This window comes from Peromyscus maniculatus, chromosome 8, assembly GCF_049852395.1.
Source record: "Peromyscus maniculatus bairdii isolate BWxNUB_F1_BW_parent chromosome 8, HU_Pman_BW_mat_3.1, whole genome shotgun sequence".
NCBI classification, from domain to species: Eukaryota; Metazoa; Chordata; class Mammalia; order Rodentia; family Cricetidae; genus Peromyscus; species Peromyscus maniculatus.
In genome coordinates this window covers 89,679,363-89,704,775 of record NC_134859.1, presented here as the reverse complement: position 1 = coordinate 89,704,775, position 25,413 = coordinate 89,679,363, and the positions used below count along the sequence as shown (strand labels likewise).

At 39.5% G+C, this 25,413-nt stretch overlaps 1 protein-coding gene and 1 pseudogene across 14 annotated transcripts in view; one reads left to right on the top strand and one right to left on the bottom strand.

Annotated features, from left to right (window-relative positions):
* Window positions 1-25,413, top strand: part of Gpatch8 (G-patch domain containing 8) — an 86,076-nt gene that overhangs the window by 3,625 nt on the left and 57,038 nt on the right. For 5 of the 14 annotated variants that reach the window (XM_006970586.4, XM_076543437.1, XM_076543439.1 and 2 more), the window contains exons 2-3: window positions 14,435-14,509; window positions 24,813-24,885. In XM_006970586.4, the coding sequence (XP_006970648.1) occupies window positions 14,435-14,509; window positions 24,813-24,885 (148 nt within the window). Of the gene's footprint in view, window positions 1-14,434; window positions 14,510-15,558; window positions 15,594-21,863; window positions 21,882-24,812; window positions 24,886-25,413 lie in introns of all 14 variants that reach the window. The other 9 variants (XM_076543440.1, XM_076543446.1, XM_076543443.1 and 6 more) reach the window with 3 other exon arrangements.
* On the bottom strand, window positions 9,895-10,410 carry LOC102921797 (small ribosomal subunit protein eS19 pseudogene; annotated as a pseudogene).

Sequence of the window (25,413 nt, the reverse complement as noted above, 5' to 3'; positions counted from 1 at the left end):
GGAGGTGAGGTAGGAAGATTGTGAGTTTGAGGCCAGCCAGGGATACATAACGAGACCCTGTCTTTTTAAAAAAAAAAAAGAAAGAAAGAAGGAAGGAAAGGAAGAAAGGAAGAAAAAAAAAGGCCAGTTCTGGTGGTGTGCTCCTGTAATTCCAGAATTTTGGAGTTAGAGGTAGGAAAAATTAGGACTTCGATAATATCTTCAGTAAGCTAGTTTGAGGCCAGCCTGGGTTATGTGAAACCCTGTTTCAAAAACTGAATGAGGTGCCAGTAAGATGGTTCAGCTAATAAAGTCACTTTCTACCAAACTTGCCTGAGTTTAATCCCAGGGCACACATGCTTGAAGAAAATCGACTCCTGCAATTTGTCCTCTGACCAGCTCCACGTGTGTGTTCCCACACACAAACGACAAATAAAATTTAGAATGTTAAGAAATGAGAAAAAAGCATTATTCTTTAGGTTTTGTATATATTATCTTCACAATAATCCTTATGAAGTAGCTGCTATTATTATTCCCATTTTTACATGAAGTAATTGCAGCATAAATAGTTCAGTAACATGGTTAATACATCTGTTACGTTGTAGGGCTTGTATTTAGATTGGCTTTTCCAATTTTTATTTTTCAAAAATGAAGTGTGTGTGTTTATCTGTGAGGGGTTTGTGCTTGTGAGTGCAGTACCTGTAGGAGCCAGAAGAGGGCATCAGATCCTGTGAAGGTGCAGTTAGAGGCCGTTGTGAGCTGCCTCACATGGGTGCTAGGAGCCAAATTTGGGTCTTTGAGAGTACTAATGTTCTTACTACCAAGCCACCTCTCTAATATATATATATTATATATTATATATTATATATATTATATATTATATATATATTTAAGATTTATTTATTTGCTATGTATACAATGTTCTGCCTGCATGTATCCCTTCAGGCCAGAAGAGGGCACCAGATCTATTATGGATGGTTGTGAACCACCATGTGGTTGCTGGGAATTGAACTCAGGACCTCTGGAAGAATAGCCAGTGCTCTCAACCCCTGAGCCATCTCTCCAGCCCTTAGATTGGTTTTTTAACTTTTTTTTTCTTAAAGTATTTGTGGGTGTGGGTGTGGTGTATGGGGGCATGCCACAGTTCCTTTGTATGAAAATAAGGTCAGATCACTACTTACAGTTATCTCTTTCTACCTTTTTGGAGACTTTTGGAATTGAACTCTGGTAATCAGGCATGCAAGGCAAGTGTCTACCTGCTGGACCATCTTGTTGCCTGACATTGCTCCTGAACCTGTATTCAAGATCATTTTTTTCCACTAGCAGTTTTATCCATTATCTAAGTGTATTTATTTATTTTAAAGATATGGGCTGCTCACATAGCCCATGCTGGCCTCAAACTTACTAGCTGAGTCTAACATTGAACTTGTAATCTTTCTGCCCCTCTGATTGCCAAATGCTGGGATTATAAGGCATGCTCTGCCATGCCAGTTGTACTGTAGTCCCAGATTGAACCCTGGGTCTTGTGTGCACAGGACTGATACTACCAGCTGAGCCTGACTTTTATATTTTACACAGATATAATTGGATCATCAATTATGGAAGGTAGACTTATAGGTCACACAGGTAATGGAACGAACCTTTTAGACAGTTAACAGGTTTTCTGTTCTGTTTTGTCTGGGATTAAAGGCGTGTGCCACCACTGCCAGCAGTGCATTGAGTTTTTAGGAAAAAAGGATTACAGCAATAAAGAAATGAATACCTCTTTTTTTTTTTTTTTTTTTTTCAAGTCAGGGCCTTACCTTTAGTCTACCCTTGTCTGAGACTCATAGCATTTGTCCCCAAGTGCTGGGATTGCATGCAGGCATGAGCCACCACATTTGTCTCAGGCTGTTTTTGTTTTTTGTTTTTCTTAAGAGTTTCTCGGAGCCGGGCTGTGGTGGTGCACACCTTTAATCCCAGCACTCGGGAGGCAGAGGCAGGTGGATCTCTGTGAGTTCGAGGCCAGCCTGGTCTACAGAGTGAGTTCCAGGAAAGGCTCAAAGCTACACAGAGAAATCCTGTCTCGAAAAACCAAAAAAAAAAAAAAAAAAAAGTTTCTCTGTAGCCCTGCCTGTCCTGGATCTCACTCTGTAGCCCAGGCTGGCCTCAAACTCACAGAGATCCACCTGCCTCTGCCTCCCAAGTGCTGTGATTAAAGGTGATGGTTGGTGTCATCCTTTATTGTTTTACACCTTACTTGTTTACTGGGGGGTATTTTTTCCCTATTTTCACATTTATTAGTCTGTGTGTGTGTGTGTGTATGTGTGTGTACACCCAGGTGCCATGTTGCATGTGTGGAGGTCAGAGGACAGTTGTGCGAGTTCGTTCTCTCCACTGTTTTGGTCTCATGGGTCAAACGCACACAGCAGGTTTGGCAACAAGGGCCTTTGTTTGCTGAGCCGTCTTGTCATCGCTTGATGTTGGATTTCCCTAGGAAGTGAAATTACCTGGCACTGTGTCTGTGTTTCAGTTTGGTGTGGTAGCTGTGCACCTCTCATTTTGTAGGCACTTGAACTGTGACAGCTGAGATCATTAGATAAAATGTGGAAGGCCTGTTGTCAGCAGCCGGATCAGGGCCTAGACTTCCCTCTCCTCCTCAGTGCCAGGCTTAGACAGAAGGGAGTGGTTTGGGAGCCTAGTGTTTACTGAGCAGACCTAGCCTGGGTGCCCTTCTCTGCCTATAAGATACTGAGATCTTATTCTCCAAACAAATGTCCTCTTCTGGCCTCTAAGGACACATACAAATATTAAAACTTTCTTTTTGTTTGTTTTTCTTTTTCTTTTCTTTTCTTTTTTTTTTTTTTCTTCCAAGATAGGGTTTCTCTGTGTAGCCCCGGCTGTCCTGGAACTCACTCATGGGGAAATATTGTAATGAACATAATAAAAATGTAACATTTGCTCAAAGACTTTCTAGAATCCGTTTACATGATCACAGTGTTAAACCGCAGTAAGAAAGCCATCTGTCACTTTTATGTAGTATGTTTATAGGATTCCTTTTTGGGTCCCTTTTCTCCCTTTTCCTCCCCTTATACTGGGGGTCAAAAATCAGGGGCTTGATCATGCTACACAAGTATTCTACCATTGAATTGTGCCTTGCATCTTTTATGTACCATCGGTGATTAACAGAATGGGACTCTCAGAAGAGTTTTACTTGAAAAGAGGCTCATAGTTTTAAGATATTCAGGTCCCAGAAACGGGTTTTGTGTCTATGTATGTGTGCATTGTCTAGTACTATGGAAGAGAGTTGCTATTCTAACGCAAGTTTGCAAGAAATAACAAATGGACAGATTTTATTCTCTTTTTTTTAATTTATTTTTCTATTATCAGCTTGATACAGTATAGATTATTATCCTAATAGTGAAATGTTTCACTGAGGCTTGCCCAGTAATTGAGTAAAATCAAAGCTTATTATAAGCCACAGTCATCCTAGGGTCCCCCCGCTATATATCCTCCCTGGTTCTGTGGGTTGCAGTCTGATTGTTCTTTGCTTTATATCTAGTATCCACTTATGAGTGAGTACATACCATGTTTGTCCTTCTGGGTCTGTGTTACCTCACTCAGGATGATATTTTCTAGTTCCATCCTTGGGCCTGCAAATTTCATGCTGTCATTGTTTTTCTCTGCTGAGTAGTAAGTACTCCATTGTGTATATGTACCACATTTTCTTAATCCATTCTTCAGTTGACAGGCATTTAGGTTGTTTCCAGGTTCTGGCTATTATAAATAGTGCTGCTACGAACATAGCTGAGTATGTATCTTTGTGGTATGATTGAGCATTCCTTGGGTATAGGCCCAAGAGTGGTATGGCTGGGTCTTGAGGTAGTTCGATTCCCAATTTTCTGAGAAACCACCATACTGATATCCACAGTGGTTGTACAAGTTTGCATTCCCACCAACAGTGGAGGAGTGTTCCCTTTGCTCCACATCCTCTCCAACATTGACTGTCATTAGTGTTTTTGATTGTAGCCATTCTGACAGGTGTAAGGTGGTATCTCAGTGTCGTTTTGATTTGCATTTCTCTGATGATTAAGGATGTTGAGCATTTCTTTAAATGTCTTTCAGCCATTTGTGATTCTTCTTTTGAGAATTCTGTTTAGCTCTTAGCCCATTTTTAATTGGATTCTTCAGTATTTTGATGTCTAGTTTCTTGAGTTCTTTATATACTTTGGAGATCATTCCTTTGTCAGATGTGGGGTTGGTGAAGGTCTTTTCCCATTCTGTAGGCTGTCTTTTTGTCTTATTGACCATGTCTTTTGCCCTACAAAAGCTTCTCAGTTTCAAGAGGTCCCATTTATTAATTGTTGTGCTCAGTGTCTGTGCTGCTGGTGTTATATTTAGGAAGTGATCTCCTGTACCAATGCGTTCAAGAGTACTTCCTACTCAGATTTTATTCTTGTTTTTCTTTTTTTTTTTTTCCTTTCAATTGGAACAAATGTCATAAGCTATAAAAGTCAATGTCAGGGCTGGAGAGATGGCTGAGAGGTTAAGAGCACTGGCTGTTCTTCCAGAGGTCCTGAGTTCAATTCCCAGCAACCACATGGTGGCTCACAACCATCTGTAATGAGATCTGACACCCTCTTCTGACATACAGGCAGAACACTGTATACATAATAAATACATCTTTAAAAAAAAAAAAAAGTCAGCCGGGCGGTGGTGGCGCACGCCTTTAATCCCAGCACTCAGGAGGCAGAGCCAGGCGGATTTCTGTGAGTTCGAGGCCAGCCTGGGCTACCAAGTGAGTCCCAGGAAAGGCGCAAAGCTACACAGAGAAACCCTGTCTCGAAAAACCAAAAAAAAAAAAAAGTCAATGTCAGCTATGCTCGGGATACCAAAACTTAGATAAAATCACTACCATTTACATTCCCATGGTATGAGAGATAGAAAGGATTTGATTCAGGGATAAAACTAATAGTGACCAAAGGAATATCAGCTGAAGGTTCTCTAGAAGTATTAAAAAAGTAAAGGATGTCAGGTATGTTGGTGTCCCACCCTGGAATCTCAGTGTTTAGGAGGCTGAGGCAAGTCTGGGCTATAGTTAGAGGCCAACCTGATCCACATACTGAGATCTTATTCTCCAAACAAATGTCCTCTTCTGGCCTCTAAGGACACATACAAATATTAAAACTTTCTTTTTGTTTGTTTTTCTTTTTCTTTTTCTTTTGTTTTTTTTTATTTTTATTTTTTTCCCAAGATAGGGTTTCTCTGTGTAGCCCCGGCTGTCCTGGAACTCACTCTGTAGACCAGGCTGGCCTCAAACACAAAAGATCTGCCTGCCTCTGCCTCCTGAGTTCTGGGATTAAAGGCGTGTACTACCAATGCTTTTTTGAAGGAAAAACAAAAACAAAAACTCCCAAAGGCACAGGATATATAGTGCAAAAACCTTAAAAAAAAAAAAAAAAAGATTTACTTATTATATATACAGTGTTCTGCCTGCATGTATGCCTGCACACCAGAAGAGGGCACCAGATCTCATTACAGATGGTTGTGAGCCACCATGTGGTTGCTGGGAATTGAACTCAGGACCTCTGGAAGAGCAGCCAGTGCCCTTAACCTCTGGGCCATCTCTCCAGCTTCAGCAAAAAACATTTTAAAACATGGCTTATATGAAAGTCATATTTCCAATTCCATATGAATAACAAAGAGAAAGACATTCATTAAAAAAGATCTTTTGGAAAAAAAAATCTTTCGTGCTATTTGATGGTGTGCACACCTTTAATCCCAGCACTGGAGAGGCAAAGGCAAGTGGATCTCTGTGAGTTTGAGGCCAGCCTGGTCTATAGAGCGAGTTCCAGGACAGCCAGGACTGTTACACAGAGAAACCCTGTCTGGAAAAAACAAAATAAATAAGTGAATAAAGATCTTTTGGTGGAAGGATGGTGTTGGAAAGAACTGTGGTTACAAGGCTGCATATGATTGTGCATTTAGTTTTGTTTTTTTTTCCACCATAGTGTAGAGTCCGAGAATGGATTTGGACAACTGTATTATTAATCTGATTCTTATTTCAAGGCTGTTCTTGCATGATCAAAATCAGAGGAAAACAACTGTATTTTTCCCCCTCTCTTTTTGTGTGTGTCTAAGCAAAATGGTTGAGACAAGGGCTTTTATTATCTAGCAGTGTGCTTTTGTTGTCTTGTTACAACATTCTGACTAGAGTACTGTAGAAGAGTTTTTTCTCTCTCTTCTCACAGCTCTGGTCCCTTCCCTCCCCCTTACCTTTTTCTGCTGATTTTGTCTTTCTTGAGATAGGAACTTCTTGTGTAGTCCAGGCTGGTCCTAAACTCTAACTCCCTTTCCTTTGCAACTTGAATTGAGTGCTAGGATTAGAGACAAATGACACCACACCTTGCTTATCTCGCTTCTTAGGCCTTTTTTTTGGGGGGGGGGGTTGTGAGACAGGGTTTCTCTGTGTAGCCCTGACTGTCCTGGAACTTGCTCTGTAGGACCAAGGTGTCCTGGAACTCAGAGATCACCTACCTCTGCTTCCTGAGAGTTGGGATTAAAGAAAGGCATGTACCACCACCAATCATCTTCTGTTAACTTTTAAATTTGCAGTATAAAATGATGCTATTAATATCCAGAATGCCCTGTGATCTGGCTGGGAAAAATTAATTAATTGATTAATTACTTAATAAAAACTATCAAAAGAAAAGTTTTCTTTTTCTTTCTTTCTTTTGTTTTTTGAAACAGGGTTTGTTTCTGTAGCACTGGCTGTCCTGTAAACCAGGCCGACCTTGAACTCATGACATCTGTCTGCCTCTGCCTCCTGAGTGCCCCCAATTAAAAGCGTGTGCTACCATTGACCAGCCTGATTTTCCGTTTCAAGGATAGTTTTTTTTTTCTTCTCTCTCTTGATACATTCCCTTTCAATAGTAAAATTTATTCATTTGGAATGTGTTTGTGTTTGTTAATAGATTAAATAAATAATGACTGTCTTGTATGGTTGTGTCTGCCTCATGCCACTTCTTTCAAAATTTGAAGTTTAGCAGGGTATGGTGGCACATATATATAATCCTAGCTTTTAGGAAGCAAAGGCAGGTGGATCTTTGTGGGTTCAGGGCCAGCCTGTCTAATAATGAGACTGCCCCCCCCCCCCCCAAAAAAAAGGACATTTATTATTTATTGTGTTTGTATGGATGAGTGTGGCCTGTGAGTGCCACAGTGTGCTTGTAGAGGTCAGAGGACAGTTGTGATAGTTTTCTCCTTTACCATGTGATTATAGGAATCACTTACTGCACTTTCCACTTCCTTCCTTCCTTCCTTCCTTCCTTCCTTCCTTCCTTCCTTCCTTCCTTCCTTCCTTCCTTCCTTCCTTCCTTCCATTTATCTATGGAAGGTAGAAACAAAGTCATTTTGTAACTTTTTCTTTTGAGACAGTCTCATATATCCCAGACTGGTCTTGAACTTGCTGTGTAGCCAAGGATGATGTTGAATTTCTGATCCTCCTGCCTCTGTCTCCTAAGTGCTGGCTGGGATGGTGTATGCCACCATACCTGGTCTGTGTGATGTTGGAGATTGAACCCAGAGCTTTGTGCATATTTGGCAAACATTGTTTTCAACTGAGCTATGCCTGTACCCAACATCATTATATGATTTGAATTTAGAAGTCCAAATTGAGGTCAGCAAACAGCTATGGTTAAAGGTGCTTGCTACCAAAAGCCTGAGTTCAATCTGTAGGACCCACATAGTAGGAGGAGAGAACTAACTCCCACAACTTGTCCTCTGACCTCCATCTGTGTGCCGTGGCACAAATGTGTACACACACATGCATACACATAATTGTAATAGTGAAAAAAATCCTTAATTATAGATAAATATGTTATTTGAGTTGTGAGGTAGGGCCACAGTACTAAGTTTGCTCAGAGACATTATTCAGTCTCTAAGGAGTGTTGGTAAATGGAGTAGAAGAGATAAAGCTGGGTGTGGCAGTGTATGTCAGTGTCCTCAGCTCCTTATAGTGAGTCCAAGGACAGCATGGGCTGCCTGAGACAAGAAGCAAACAAATGCCAAGCATGGTGGTGCATGCCTTTAGTCCCCGCCACTAGGAAGGTAAAAACAGGCAGATCTCTCCGAGTTCGAGGCCAGCCTGGCCTACAAAGGGAGTTCTGGGACAGATAAGGCTATTACATAGAGAAACTCTGTCTGGAAAAAACAAAACAAAAAAGGAATTTTAGTTGGTGATGGCAGGGAAAGACAGAGGCGTGTCTTAATATATTTACTAGCCAGAATCAAGTTAAAGGTAGACTAAGAGGCATGTCGAAATTAAAATCAATTTAAACTTGGCTCACACCTCATCTAGATGGAAAAAAGTCACGTTTACAGCTTTGTTAATTGATATGATCATTCATCAGAAACTTAAGACCTGGGCCAGCAATGTGGTTTAAGCCAGTGCTCTTGCTGAGAAGCCTGATGACCTGAGCTGATTCCCCAGAACCTACTATTCCAGATTTTTCACTTTTAGGCCACCAACCAGCTCCCAAATCATGACATGGAGACTTATTATTAGTTTTGAATGCTCGTCCTAGCTTAGGCTCATTTCTTTTCTTTCTTTCTTTTTTTTTTTTTTGTTTTTTGTTTTTCGAGACAGGGTTTCTCTGTGTAGCTTTGTGCCTTTCCTGGAACTCACTTTGGAGACCAGGCTGGCCTTGAACTCACAGAGATCCGCCTGCCTCTGCCTTCCGAGTGCTGGGATTAAAGGCGTGCGCCACCACCACCCGGCTTAGGCTCATTTCTGACTAACTCTTTTCAACTAAATTAACCTGTTTATATACCTTTTGCTTCAGGGCTTTTTACCTTTCTTTCTGTATGTCCTACTCTGTGTCTGCTGGCTTGGTGGCTGCCTGTCTGGCTCCAGACATCTCCCTTGTTCTCTCCTCCTCCTTTCTCGAACCTAGATTTCTCCTTCTATTGATTCTCTCTGCCTGCCAGCCCTGCCTAACCCTCTTCTGTCTAGCTATTGACTGGTCAGCTCTTTATTAAGACCAATTAGGTGCCTTAGGCAGACAAGGCAAAACAGTAACACATCCTTTCATAATTAAACAAATGTAACACATCTTTACATAGTTAAAATATTCTATAGCACCTACAAAAAAGTGGAAAGAGAACCAGCTTCCAGTTATCCTCTGTCTTCCACACAAGGGCCATGAGTATTTGCCCACACACATCATACCTGCAAGTGAATGCAAACACATACATACCCAAATAATAAATAAAGTGAACTAAAATTAAATTACTAAATAAAAACTACAAGGGAGTTCCAGCAATGGTGGCGCATGCCTTTAATCCCAGCACTCAGGAGGCAGAGGCAGGTGGATCTCTGTGAGTTCGAGGCCAGCCTGGTCGACAGAGCGAGTGCCAAGATAGGCTCCAAAAGCTACACAGAGAAACCCTGTCTCGAGAAACCAAGAAAAAGAAAAAAGAAAAACCACATGGGGGGCAGGCATAGTGGCTCATGCCCTTAATAAACCCAGCATTCAGAAAATAAAGGCAAGAGGATCTTTGTGAGTTGGAGCTAGCCTGGTCTATATATCGAGTTTCAGGACAGCCAAGACTAAATAGAAAGACCTTGTTTCAAAAAAAGCAAAAACAAAACAAAAAACCCACTTTGAGCCCACTGACTTTGGTAACTAACTTTTTTTTGTTTGTTTGTTTTTGGTTTTTGAGACATAGTTTTTCTGTATAACAGTCCTGGCTGTCCTAGAACTCACTTTGTAGACCAGGTTGGCCTCAAACTCACAGAGATCTATCTACCTGCCTCTGCCTCTCTCGAGTGCTGGGATTAAAGGCGTGCACTACCACTGCCTGGCATAAGTAACATTTTCATTACTATATTTATTTGTTTATCTATCTATCTCTCTATCTATCTATCTATCTATCTTTTTTTTTTTTTTTTATGAATGAGGCAATTTATTAACCCAACATCCTTTGTTCTAATGCTTCTTGTTGGCAGCTGCCACCTATCCGGCAATTCTGTCCAGATCTCTGTCCCTGAGGTGTTAGCTTGCAGCCCCCATCTTGGTCCTTTTCCACCATTTTTAGCCCCTCTAGGGCTTGGAGGACGCAGTGGGCCACACTCTTGGAGCTTCTGCTGAAGTGACTGGGCCTAACACCGTTTCTCTGCTGTCCTCCATAGATCTTGGTCATGGAGCCAACTCCAGTACCACCTCGGAGGTACAGGTGCCGTGCTGTGGAAGCAGCTCGTGTGTAGAACCAGTTCTCATCAAGAGGCAAGCTCTTTATGCTTGGCTAGCTTGACTGTGTCCACCCATTCGGGGACTTTTAGCTTCCCGGACTTTTTGAGGAAGGCTGCCAGAGCTCTGACGAACTCCTGCTGATTAACATCTTTTACAGTAACTCCAGGCATTGTGTGGCCTCCGCGCTGCCAGCCAGGGGAAGGGGCTATCTGTCTATTTATATGTGGGGGCACATGTGCCACAGCAGATAGTGGAAGTTCAGAGGACAACTTCTTTGGGAGGTGGTTCTCTCTTTCCACCTCATGTTCTGGGGATTGAACTCAGGTTTTCAGTCTTGCTCACCAACTGCTTTTACCATCTAAGCCAGTGGTTCTCAACCTTTTCAATGCTTCAGTCCTCATGTTGTGGTGACCCTCCCATCCATAAAGTTATTTTCGTTGCTACTTCATAACTAGTTTTGCTACTGTTACGAATTGTAATGTAAATATCTGTGTTTTCTGATGGTCTCAGGCAACCCTGTGAAAGGGTTGTTTGACTCTCAAAGGGGTTTGGACCCCACAGGTTGAAAAACACTGCTCTAAGCCATCAAGACAGTCCTCGTAAGTGTTTTTAGGGGTGGAGGTGGAACTGAATAGTAGAGTGCTTGTTTAGAATGTGCAAGGCCTGGGATAGATTTCCCCAGAACCATAACACAACATTCATTCTTTCTTTTTCAAAAACTCTTGTAACATTAGAAATACATATATATCCTCAATACAGGAAAAAGAGGGAACCAACCAGAAAATTAATATTTGATTCAATGCTATTTATGATTTATTCTTTCCTAATGATAGGAAAGATAGGTCTGAAAAAAACTGCAGTTAGAAATAACTTCCTAGAAATCTTAACTGCTTTTGTCTTCTTGTTTCAATGACAATTTGTTTGATTATGCTTACATATAACATTGTACGGGCACATTTATCTCTCAGCAGATCAAATCATCTACAAAAAACAATGTTGGCAACTCAGACAGTATGATGCAACTTTTCTGTATGTTCTTCTAGTGTGACATTTTGTTTTGTTTTGAACAGCATTTTTCTGAGTAGCCCCCTCCAGGATGATGGGGTGGAACTATCAATTCTTCTGCTTCTGTCCTGGAATTACAGATGTGCTCCCCCATACCTCGCTATGACTTACTTTCTAGAGCATAAAGAAACATGAATTAAGACTGGAGAGATTGCCGGGCGGTGGTGGCGCACGCCTTTAATCCCAGCACTCGGGAGGCAGAGCCGGGCGGATCTCTGTGAGTTCGAGGCCAGCCTGGGCTACCAAGTGAGTCCCAGGAAAGGCGCAAAGCTACACAGGGAAACCCTGTCTCGAAAAACCAAAAAAAAAAAAAAAAAAAAAAAAAAAGACTGGAGAGATGGCTCAGTAGTTAAGAGAAAGTTCTGCTCTTGTAGAGAACCTGAGTTCAGTTTCCAGCACCCATATCAGGCAGCTCACAACTCCAAGAAGATCCAGTGCCTCTGGCCTCCTCCTTGGGCACCTGCATTCACACATAATTAAGGGTTTCTCTGTGTACCCTTGGCTGTACTGGAACTCACTTTGTAGACCAGACTGGCCTTGAACTCAGATTCCCACCTGTCTCTGCCTCCTGAGTACTGGGATTATTAAAGACATGCCCCACCATGACCTGGCAATCTTAACAAAAAAGGAATACAGAGCCAATACCACGGCTCTTGCAGACAAACCTGACTACCTGAATTTGATCTGTGGGACCCACATATTGGAATAAAGAACTGACTCCTGGAAGTGGGCTTCTGACCTCCTCATGGTGGATTGGCACATTCATGGAAGCACAAGCACACATATAAATAAGTAAATACAATAAAAATAGTTAAAAAGCAATGCTGTCTTCCTGATGCAGTCAGTTTAAGCATAGATGTCACGTGGATGTTGATAATGTTTTTAGTTAACAATTTAGACATTTGTTGGGGGAAAAAGAGTTCAGAATTTTAGATTTAGTCTTTTTTTTTTTTTTTTTTTTTTTAATTTCCCAGGGCTTGTGATTGAATGTAGGGTCTCTTGCATTCTGGGAAAATACTTTACCTCTGAGCAGCATCTCTAGCTCCCAGACACAGACTCTTTTAAACTCTATTATATATTTATAAAATTTGTTTGAATGTTTTGCCTGCATGCATGTGTGTCTACTGTGTCATGTCTAGTGCCTGAGGCAAGAAGAGGATGCTGGAACTGGGGTTACAGAGGGTTGTGAGCTGCCATGTGGATGCTGTGAACTGAATCCAGATCTTCTGCAAGAGTAGCCAGTGCTCTCTCTTATCTGCCGAGCTATCTTTCCAGGCTCCCAGTCATAGATGTTTTAAAAAAATGTGTATGGGTGTTTTGTCTGCATGTGTACCTGTGCACCACTGTAGCTAGAGTTTTCCTGCCTTGCCCATGGTCAGGACAAATCTTTATCACCCGCCAGTCCCACAGTCACTCAGACCCGACCAAGTAAACACAGAGACTTATATTGCTTGCAAACTGTATGGCTGTGGCAGGCTTTTTGCTAACTGTTCTTATATCTTAAATTAATCCATTTCCATAAATCTATACCTTGCCACGTGGCTCGTGGCTCACTGGCATCTTCACATGCATCTTGTCATGGCGGCTGGCAGTGTCTCCCTCTGTCTTCTTGTTCCCTCCTTTCTCCTGTTAGTCCCGCCTATACTTCCTGCCTGGCCACTGGCCAATCAGTGTTTTATTTATTGACCAATCAGAGCATTTGACATACAGACCATCCCACAGCACACCACATGGATGCTTGGTGCCTTTAGATCCCCTGGGGTTGGAGTTACAGATGGTTTTGAGCCAACATGTCAGCAAAGGGAATCAAACTTGGGTCTTTTGGAAGAGCAGTCAGTACTCTTAGCCACTGAACCGTCTCTCTAGCTCCAGACATAGACACCTAAGCTTTTTCTTTTTGTTTTGCTTGCCTGCCACCTTTCACTATTTCTTCCTTTCTTTTTGTTATTTTCCTGTGCTGGTGATTGAACTTAGAGTCTTGTGCATAGTAAGCAACGTGTCCCTGACCTCATCATCTCCCCCACCCCACCCCCCATCCTTTTTGGTTGTGTGGCACTGCTGTCCTGGAATTTGTTCTGACTTCCAACTCAGAGATCTACCTGCTTCTGCCTCGAAAGTACTGGGATCAAAGGTGTGTGCCAGGCCTGCTAGTCAGCTTGTTTACCAGTGAATTATTATTTTTATCTAAGTTGTTCTATTTACCAATAAAGACTTGGGAGTCAGATGTTGGGATAAAAACCTGCTAGATCAGAGAAGCTGAGAAGCAACCAGCTGACCTTACTTTTTGGTCAGAGACACACAAGAGAGTGTCTCTCCTTCCATCCCAAACCAAAAAGACCTGAGAATCTCCTAAGTCTCTCCCTATTGCTTCCGGTGTGTCTCTATCCATCTTCCTTTGCCCTCTGTTCTCTCTATGATTAATTTTTGTCAACTAGTTGCTGGCTCTGCCCCCCATCCAAGGTTAATTTTATTAACACAGTCTGGGAATTTCATAGTGCGATCAAATAACCCGCAACAAATTATACCTCTAAATTCTCGTGAAGAGTCTGTGTTTGCATGTGTAGACTCACATGGCATATTACATGTGGTGGTCAGAGGATGACTGTATGGAGTTCTTCTCTCTTTCCACTTCTACATTGGTTCTGAGGATCAAACTCAGGTTACCAGGCTTGCATACTTCCCTTCTGAGCCATCTTTCCTATCCTGAACTGATTTTATGGGTGAGTGCATACCTTCTGTCTCCCAGGACTGAACCTAGGACCTCATGTGTGCTGATTAAGAACTCTAACTCTGAGCTGCATCATCTGGTGGCAATTTTTAAGAAAAAAATATTTTTTTACTTAGCAGTATGTGGGGTTTGTGTGTTTTATGGCACACATGAGGCTATCATGGGACAACTTGGCTGAAGTAGGTTCTCTTCCATCATGTGGGTGCCAAGGATCAAACTTGGGTGGTCAGGCTTGGTGGCATGTGCCTTTACAGTACGGAGCCATTTCACTGGGCCTTATAGAATTTTTTCTTTTTAAGAGTCTCAATTTGTGGTACAGTTTTGGTTTTCTGCTGAAAAAGAGTACTAAAAATAATTTGTACTTGGTTGGATTATCAGTCACTTTAATATTAATTACTTTTGAAAAATAACTGCAGGGTTTTTTTTCCAGGGTAATCACTTTGATCAGTATGAAGAAGGACATTTGGAGATTGAGCAAGCATCCCTTGACAAGCCTATAGAATCGGTAAGGTGACCCGTGCTCACTTTGGGTCTTAGTCAGTTAGTTAGGCAGAGCTCGTGTGGCAGTGACGTGAGTGAAGTTAAACTTAGGTAGAAGGAGTAGTACGGTTTGGAGCCAGTACCCTGCATGCCCTGTGCAATTAGGTGAGCTTTGGATGTGGTTTCATAGTGTTGGGAAGTCAGTGGAACACAGAAAAGTCAGGATTTAATGGGAAAAATGTCATTTTGGCCCATATTAAGCTTTGATAAAGACAGAAAGTTGGGTGTAGTGTTTTTATAAATTGAATAAAGGAGTAAAATGTATTTTGATCCTTTAATACCTTTTCTGGGCAGTATAATCATGTGTGAAATGTTCCAGTAGAAACAGTTAAGTAGCAAACTGTTAGACCCTTGGAAGGAGACATGGTAAGCTTAGTCTCTGTAGCTTAAGAAATGTTTGGTGGTTTTTTTTGTTTGTTTGTTTGTTTTTGTTTTTTGTTTCCAGGTCAAAAGTTAGTTATTTTTGTCTTTCGCAGTTCTTAACCTATGACATCAATGATACCAAGTCATAGAACAAGGAAATTTATTTTCTCTGTCTCTTAATTTAAAAAAAAAAAAAGTCTTATGTTTTGAGCACTTAAAAAAGAAAACATTATTTTTGAATAACTATCCATTGTTAAAGTGTCTAAACTTGTTACTGTCAGTATTAAAACTTTATGCTTATATAAATACATATGCTTTATGCTTATATATATACATACTTCAAAGGATTTCTTTGAAGCATTGGTAAAGCTGGAATGGATAAAAGGTCAGAAAGGGAGTCCTAGTTTTATATCAGTCAAGATAGGTCCCCCTCCATGGAAGAAACACTGGTTGCCTTTTCTTCTGGGAAATAACAAGGAGGCTTAGAAAGTATAGATAGATAATTTAGTTCTTATTTTCAAAACTAACATAGTAAAGGATCAACATATATTTATGTTCCTAATTAGGTTGGTGTTGTGTGTGTTTGTGTGTGTGTTTAGATGTTTACAGAAATTTACACAACTTGGGGTGTTCGACATTTTTCTTCCACAGCAGTTGGCCCATATTAGCTAAGCAGCCATGATCTGGTTTGTATTGCACGGTCTGCCTTTTTTTTAATTTCTTCTCTAGGGTTTCTTTCTCCCCTCCCTCCCCTTCTTATTTCTGTCTTTCTGGTCCAGTGAACACTGCATATAGTACTTTCTGTCTTCATGTGCTGGCATGATGCTAGACTAGGCATGGCAGTAATTGATGACGCATGTGATAATGCTGCAGAGGGAGAGTTCATATCTGATAATGTGCTGAAAGTCCAGTTTTATATTTTAACAGAAGATTAAAATGCCACGCCCATTTTGCTAAGTTAAAAATCACCAAGATATGTGCCTTGTTCTGTTTTGGAGATTATCATCAGGCAGAATTTTATAATGAAATCCATAAGCAAGATACATGGTTTTGTAATAGAAAATGATTTAGTTTTCCCATTTTAATTTAAAAATATTTCTTTGTGTCAGAATTTTAAGAACAAACCACCAGTAACAACTCCCTAGTACCGTATTCTGTGAGGCACATGGATAAGCTATTTCCGTTGAGTACTTTGACTTGTCAGTATCAGGAAGTTTAATTAGTCTGAATCTGGAGCCTGGTTCATTGTCAATGTACTCAATATTTTTTTTTGTAAAGCATTGACATTTAGCACTTTTAAATCCTGTATTAGGTCCACATTATAATTCTTTTAATCCATTCCTGTGACATGAGACTAATGATTCTGTTTCCTCACAGTGCCCAGGACTTTTTTCTTGGACATGTCGTATTCATAAGCAAAGCACTGTGACAAGACAGTCTGCTTGTGTAATCATTGCCCAGTAATCTCAGTGAGTAAGAGTAGAATTGGCTTAAGTCTTCTTTATTAGATAATGTTAATATTCTCCGTTTAAAATAACAAATGATACTGTGCTCAGACCACATCTTTACTTTTTAAAATAAATGTGTGGTCAGAGATAAATATATTATATTAAGTTATATTTCTAATAGAAAATTATTGCTGGAATCCATAAACATACATATTAATTGTGAATTGGTAGTTTAAGTAATAGCAGAAGACCTTTGTAGGATGCATTGTGTTAAATAGAAATAGGACTCAAAAAAAGAAAAGTGGGACCCAGAAAACAAAGGGCTTTAGTTCTGCTATGTAATCATTTGGAAATAAAATTTGAAGTTTTAAAAGAACTCCTACATGATTGATATCAAAGTAGGTAGTGTTCCTTCTTATCCAAAGGCAAAAGTCCCCTATCATCTGAATGTCCACCAGATAATAAGTATATATTTACTTACAGGGCTGGCTGGCTATCTTGAGCTGTTTTGTTCTAAGGGGGAAATGTTGCTTCTAACACAGAAAGAGCCTCTGCTGAATTAAAATCTTTCTCTGCAGCAATATCTTGAGAGGTGCTGACTGTTTTGCTACAGCATGCAACTCAAAAGTGGCTGGAAATACACAGCTTTGGGAGTCTACAGATCATTGCAGGAGCTAAAATTGTAGCCATTTAAATAAATAAGAAGGGTGACCTGCAGCAGCTGATAGCTGTGGAGGTCTGCCCAGGTTTGGGTCAAGAATATGCCTGTATGAAGGGCTGTTACGAGTATGGAATTAAAGCTATTTGATTCATAATAGAGCCTATTTGATACAAACCAGCAATAAGTGAAATGAGACTCAAAGTTGCTAATAAATTATACCTTAAGTGAACTTCTGAAGTCTGTATAGTGAGATGATACAATTGTTCAGTTTTAGTAGGCAAATGTTAAAAACAAAAATCTAAGATTCATAAAGTATTGATAATATTTACTATAAAGTTTTACTTTCCTTTATTTCAACTAACAAAATATCCTTCTGATCAAGAGTAAAACATTTTCTAAGAAAATTACATTAGAATTGGCAGGTAATTTGATTATCTGAATTATGGTGAGAACAAAATCTAACATTTTTTTCTTTACCACAAACAACTTTTTTAGTTTGAACTTTAAAAGTTGTTAGTTTATGAGATTTTGAAGTTCAAGCCACAATTATGACCTCCATACATTTAAAATATTTGGAAAACTAAATATAATCTAAAGCTGTAGCACAATCTTAGATTCTATTATAATTAAAAGAATCGGTTGTTATGGTTTAGGATATGATCTTTTGTGACCTTTATCTTAGTTTGAAGATGATAAATCAGATAGGCTAATAAAAGTTGAACAAAAGACAAAATGCCTACATCATAGATTTGAAAAGATGCTGTCATTGGTCTAGTTGTACTAATGTACCAAGTACAACTGTCCATCAGCCATTAGTTGCTTTTTCATTCTACCTGACTGATTAAAATCCTGACTTTAGGAATTGTCAGGTTGAGTGGGTTTTAAAAATTAGTGTTAAGTTTTCAAACTCTAGTTGTCAGTGTTTAGCTTATTTATCTAAGGATTTAGTAGCACATGTATAGCTGGAGTTTTGTTATATTGCACATCTGTTTAGATCTGTGGACTCCACTAGTTCCAAAATGTAACTCGGTGAGACTGCTGATTTGACTCTTAGCAGTGACTTTATGTGGACTGCACAACAAACAACGTGCTTCTTGGAGCTGAATGGTGTAGCATTACTCTATGGCTTTTCTCTCTAGCCTTCATTTGTCATCTGTAGTGAGCTGTAGATGGTTTTTGTTTGGGGAATTTTTACAAATTTGTTCTTTGCATGGGTTCACCTGGTAGCTTTGGTTCTTGCTTATAGAGTCTCTCTAATACACAATCAGCAAAGCTTACAACCCACTCAAGAGACCATTTTTGTCCTGCTGAAAATGGGCCAAATTTTATAAATTGAATGTGGTTGTCAACTAAAAGAAAATTGAGTCTGGGATTAATATTTATTTAGTCACTGATATATCAGAAGTATAGTTTTCTCTTGAGATATGAGATTCTATTTTCTAGTGTCAAAACTTGTAGCCAGCTTCTTTAGCTAAAATAGTTTTTTATCTAGGTTTTGGTAGGCTCCCATCATACATGATGATGGTGTTGCCAAATGGTCCTTGTTACTGGGGCAGTATATAGTTACATGGAGCAGAGAGTAGTTCCTGGGAAAGTTTTCTACTTAGTGTTTATTAATAGAGAAAAATGTTGAGGACCATCTAAAATAGTTAATGATGTTTTTGTTTTCTTTTTTAATATTGGTATTACATTTTAAGCATTATTGGTGGTTACTTATAAAACACTTCTAGCTTTTGAAGATCTTCTCATTTGAAAACTCCCACATAATAGACAAGAACACATGTTGGTAGTATAGAATTTTTTTTCTTTCTTTTTTTTTTTTTTTTTTTGTGTTTGTGGTTTTTTGAGACAAGATCTCGCTGTGTAACAGCTTTGGCTGTCCTGGAACTCACTTTGTAGACCATGCTGGCCTCTAACTTGCAGAGATCTGCCTGCCTCTATCTCCTGAGTGCTGGTATTAAAGATGCACACCACCATGCTTGGTGGTAATACATGATTTTAATTTATGTTTGAATTTTAGAAAGAGAAAACCAAAACAAGTCAATTGATGTAATTCTACCACCCCCCCCCACCCCCGAAATGGATTTTCAGCTCAGCTTCATTTGAACACAGTAGGATTTCATTTTCAGCTGAAGAACATAGAGCTGCCATTTTGAATTTCAGCTCTGGAAACTGAATAAGGTAGAAAATTATTTTTGTGTATCCTCCTTAAGAAAAATTCCTTTGACTTATTTCTTAGCTTAAAGTAGAAATTCCTTTTTTTTTTTTTTTTTAATGTACATTGGTGTTTTGCCTGCATGTATGTCTCTGTGAGGGTATCAGATCTTGGAGTTACAGACAGTTGTGAGCTGCCATGTGGGTGCTGGGAATTGAACTCAAGTCCTCTGGAAGAGCAGCCAGTGCTCTTAACCTCTGAGCCATCTCTCCAGCCCCTTCCTTGTAATTCTTACATGTACATTTAAATTGTAAACAGCCTAGCCTATTACCACCATACATCTTTGTGATTGTAAATTGCATTATTTGAAAAGACTAACAAAGAAGATTAAAATTTGTTTTTGTAAAATAAATTCAAAACTCGTATGTAAACATTATTAACTTTTTTCTTTTCTTTTCTCTCTTTTTGGACAGTGTCTCCCTGTTGTCCATGCCAGTACAGCTCAAGATGGCTTTTAAATCATGGCAATACTGGTCTAACCTCTCAAGTTCTAGGATTTCAGTGTGAACTATCCCACGTGGCTATCTTGTTGAGACAATTTCTTGTAGCCTATACTGGCTTCAGAGGATGATTTGGATCTCTGATCTTCCTTTCATCTCTCAGTGGGATTATAGACACATGACATTATACCCCATAGCCTTTTCTTTGTTTCTTTTTCTTCTTCTTTCTTTCGTTTTTTGTTTTTTGAAACAAATCTCCCTATTATGTAGCTCTGACTGTCCTGGAACTGATGTCAGGCTGGCCTTGAACTCAGAGATCCACCTGCCTCTGTCTCCAATTCCTGGAATAAAAATGGTGAGCCACCGTGCCTGGCTTTCCTCTTACTTTTTTTTTTTTTTTTTTTTTCCTAGACAGGTTTCTCTGTGTAACCTTGGCTATTTTAGAACTAGCTCTGTAGACCAGGCTGGCCTCAAACTCAGAGATCCTCCTGTCTCTGTTTCCCAAGTGCTGGGACTAAAGGTGTGCGCTGCCACCTCCGGCTCTTATTCTTTTTAAGTCTAATCCATACTGCAGTCCTGGAACTCACTGAGTAGACTAGGTGGGTGTTTGTCTCTCAAGTGCTGGAATTGCAGATATGTGCCACCATGTCTGGCCTTATGTATTTTATTTTTATTACTTAAAAATACTTTTGTAATTATTGTAGTGACAAAATAGTAAAGAGTTGCTGATTTTTTTCCAGTAGTTAACAATTTTAGAATTATATTTAATGCTCATTTTCTATTTTCTGTCACTATTACCTGTTGAAAGTTTAAGTTTTTATGTCAATCTACCATTATAGCCATGAGACTCTATCATGAGAAAACCACAGAATCACAGTCCTAAATAAAATACATTACTTGTTTTCTGCAGGATAGTAATTGAGCCTCTTGTTTATTGATGGTGAAAATTTCTATAGTTCAGAGATGGACAAGTCTTATTTTTTTATAAAAGCGTTTTGTTGTGTTTTCCTTGTATCCATCATTCTCAGGTCCCCTGGGGCTTTTAATTTTTTTTTCCTTCCTTCAATTTGTCTATTACTTTATTTTGTTTTATTGAGACGGGGTCTCCTTATGTAGCCTTGGCTGTCTTTGGAACAGGACATGTCCTGTAGATCAGGCTATACTTGAACTGAAGAGATCTGGGTGCTTTTGCTTCCCAAGTGCTGAGAGAGAATAAGTGTGTGCTACCACACCTGGCCTTACTTCTCTTCCTTCTTTTCTTTTTAAATTTGTTCTGTGGGCTGGAGAAATGACCAAGTGGTTAAGAGTGAGTATTGTTCTTGCAGAGGACCAAGTTGATTCTTCACACCCACATCAGGGAAGCTCTTAGGTGCCTGTTAACTCCAGCTCCTGGGTATCTGACACCCCTGACCTACTCAGGAACATGCGTGCACAGACACGCACGCACGCACGTACGCACGCACCAATTTAAAAAAAAAAAAACTTATTCTTTGTCAATTTCTTACAGGTATAAAATGTTTCTCCATCATAGCCACCACTTGCTTTTTTTCCCCCTCTTCCTTTTTGGTAGGAGATTGTACTGAATCCTGCTGAGCCACACAGCAGCCTTTGTTCCAAAAGCAGGCAGTTTGAAATGATAGGAGAGGCCCAGATTTCTTTATTAGTTACTCATTTACTCGAGGCTGGTGAGGAGGCATGTCTACAGCTTTGTTGTTGCCTATTTTAGTCAGAAGGCCTCAGTGGCATGTTCGATAGTTCATAGCCTCGAACATTCCATTCTCTGCTCCTACTCAGCAAAGTCGAGAAAAGAGTCTTTAGTTAGAGCAGTTTAACATTAGGTTTTAGAAGAGTAATACCACTAGCATTCCATACAGTAGCTTTCCTCAGAGGTGACAGTCAGCCTCTTGAGTGGTGTTGTCAAAGTGCTAATGTGTATGACCTGAACTTTTCTTTTTCTCCCTTTAACATTGGCTTTTCCTTTCACTGTGTCAGTCACAACACACTGCTCTTGAATCTCTCAGCTGCTCTTGACTTGTGATTTTACTTATGCTTTCAGTCTTCTTTAATAAATACATTACTTGCAAGCAGTGAATTGAAAACAATACAAAAAAAAAAAGATAAAAAAAATAAAGCGACCATTAGTGATCGGACAGTTTCTTACTTTGTGTTACATTTAACTGTTCTTTTGACAGCCCAGTTTTTAAAGCCAGGTTCGTATGGAAATGCTTTCACTCCACTTGCACTGCTTTTGGAAATAGCGTACTGCTTCATCTGTCTGTTTATTTTAGTGCATTCATAATATAACCCAGTCAGCATAATGTCTCATCTCACGTGGCCAGAGATTGAAGTAGAAATAAAAACACTAAAACGACAAATGGGGGAGGGACAACAATTTTTGTCAGCATTATTTAATACATAAATCTTTGTGCCAGATACAGTTACAGCATTAGTGCAGCCAGAGAGTAAACAGTGACGAGCTGAAGTGGTTTAGTTATCCAGTGTTTTTGAGATAAGAACTCGCCGTTTAGTCATGGCTGTCATTAGACTCAAGGTGATCCTCCTGCCTTAGACTCCTTGTTGCTAGAATTATGAGTGTGCCACCACCTCAAGCTCAGCAACACACTCTAAGAATCATTTAGCTGTCCTCGTCATTTCTAGGGGTTCACTCATACTTAGATACATTTTTTTGATAGTAGGAAAAATGAGAGCTTTTTTTTTTTTTTTTTTGCTGTGCTCAGCTTTCATATAATTTTGTTTTATTTTTTAATTAAAAATTTTGAAGTAGTGTGGCTCAGACCTGGGCCTCACACTGCTGGGCAAGTATTGTACAGCTACACTAAATCCCTAGGACTTTTTTGTTGTTTTGTCTCATTTAGCCCAGGTTAGTTTCAGATTTGTTATATAGCCAAGGGTGACCTTGAACTCACTATCTACTACTTGAGTTCTGCCTCTACTCCCTGTCTTAGACTTGCTATATAATCCCTGGGATTATAGATGATTCAATGTGATTGGCCCTTTTTTTTAAAAATAATGAAGTTATTTATAAATAGTTAGGCATATTCAGTATTGGGTGAGATGATGCTTTTCTTAGCAGTGTAGGAGAGAAGAACAGAAACAGTGTTCAGTGAAGTTTTGTGATATTTAATAATGTGAGCATCACTTGGGATTGCATACAGCCTTGTGTTTCCTAAATCTTTCAATTTTTAGCAAAAATAATTTCTAGTGACCTTTTAATATACCATATATGTGGGGGGGGTACCATATATCACTGTAGTACCTTTTGTTTTTTCAAAACACCTTGGAGCCCCATAAAATTAAGTACTCCAGGCATGGTGGTGTCCTGGGAAGGCTGAGGCAGGATTATCAGAAGTTCCAGGCTAGCCTGGTAGGCTACATAGGGAGACCTGTCTAGAAAAAGCAAAACCACAAAAGAAGTATTTTTTTTTGGGGGGGGGGGCTACCAACCATTCAGTTGGTGGAGTGTTTGCCTAGTGTGCATGAAGCTTTAGGCTCAGTCTTTCCAGCATTATATAAAGCAGGTATGGTGGTGCATATCTGTAATCTCAGCTCTAGGGAAGTAGAGGCAGGAAGATCAGATGTTTAAGGTCATCCTTGGGTATATAGCAAGTCTAAGACAGGCCTAAGCTGATGAGATCCTGCTGAGAAAGTCTGTTCTCTCACTTCCACCAGTAAAATAGCTATCACTCAACTGCATGTTGTCCTAAACTTGTGGAAGGAAATTGTTCTTGAGGAAAAACAAAAACAAGCTGAGTGGTGGTGGTGCATGCCTTTAATCCCAGCACTTGGGAGACAGAGGCTGGTGGATCTCTGTGAGTTCAGGCCCAGCCTGGTCTACAGAGTGAGTTCTAGGACAGCTAGAGCTACAGAGAGAAACCTTGTCACCAAAAACTGAAGGGAGCAAAAAAAAAAAAAAAAGAAAGAAAAGCAAGTAGATAATTTATGAGTCTTTATTAATTGATTTCAGGTATAGTAAAATTAATTCCAGATGAGAATATTAGATTACTTTTATAAATTACATGAAATACATATTGAAGTTTTTTTTTTTTTTTTGGTTTATTTTAATGTGTGTGTGGTGCTGGGGATTGGGCTCAGCCTGGTGCATGTTAGGCAACTGTTCTTCCTCTGAGCTATAGCTTAGCCTTTAGCTTTTTTCTGGATTGGTAGCATGTTTTTCCTATTCAGTAGTTCTTTAGCTTGGTCTTGTTACTTCACAGTAGTTTTAAAGTAGAGTATTAAACAGAGGGCTATGGAAGTTCTCTCCACACAGTAGCTGACATTTAATTGTTGTTTCTAGTATCTTTCATATTATTTACATTGAAATACTGTTTCCAGATGAGACATTATGTATGTTGACCCCACATGCACTAATGGTTCTTTACTGTTGACTTATTGCTAGGCCTGTTTCATTCTAACATCTTAGCATTTTTGTTAGACTACACGTTGAAATGCATCACTCAGTCTGTGCTTGAGCTCATTTTATTTTTTGTTTTTCAATTTAACTTCTTGTTTTACTAACCTCAATGTTTTCAGTTTAATATTGGCTGCATGCTGGTTATATTTATATGTTATAGATATTAAAGCCAATCAAGCCTAGCCTGGATTTGGTGGTTGTCTCCATTTCTCGTGCTGGGGTAGCCTTACACTTACAACTTACTTTATATCATGAAAGCCTGACACATAAACAAAATAACTAAACACAATGCAGATTTTCTTTTCTTTTCTTTTAAAAAATCTTAAAGTGGTGCTGTCTAGGTGGTGGATATGATTGTATAAATACCTTGATTTTATGCTTTTTAATGTTAGTTTTAAAACTTCATAAGTGGATTCTCCCCCTTTTTCCTCCCCCCCTTTCTCATTTTAAAGTGTTATGTACAGAAGTTGCCCAGCACACTATCAGAAAGGACCCTTTCCCCATATGTTCTTCCCATATAAAATACTAGCCAGCATTTCTTTTTACATTAATGTCCCTTTTACTGGGCACATTTACCCTTTTATTAGCACCTTTTTTGCATGCATATATGTAGAATTATCTCTTGTCATCACCTATTTTAATGTCACTTAGGAAGGGAAGAATATATTATTGGAATATTTTTGGTTTGTCTCTCTGTTCTGTCTGTCAGGATAATATTGGACACCGCTTACTCCAGAAACATGGGTGGAAGCTGGGCCAGGGATTGGGAAAATCTCTTCAGGGTAAGTTTTTTAAATTTACCAAAATGAATGAAACAATGTTTGTGAAACAAATCTTGTTCCTAGATATATTTGTTGTCCTTTAAACAGAATTCCGGCTTTTCCCCATCTTCTTCCCGACTAGAATAGTCTGTTTTTCCTACAACCTTATCTTAAGTCATTATATATATAGCCTCCATATTTGCCAATAATTGGTGAGCATAAGTTGCTGTGTCATTAAAACATAACAAACATCCATAGTGTGGATGGCCCAAGCTGTTTGCATTTTGTGTGTGTGTGGTGATGACTATGCTGGAAGGAAATCTGTCACTCAGAGTGGTCTCTCCATGCCTTCCATGGTGCTTTATGTGCCTACTGAGTGTGAGGTTCTTCAGCAGCAGGTTTAACTTGGGTCCTTCTAAGCTCTCCCAGAAGCCAGTAGTTTTCCTGTGGCTCTTTTGCTTTGTGATCAGAGTGGATGTAGTGGTAGAGAGGAAATTTAACCTGCATGAAATGTAAAATAAAGAAGATATTTCCTAGGACTGTCCAAGC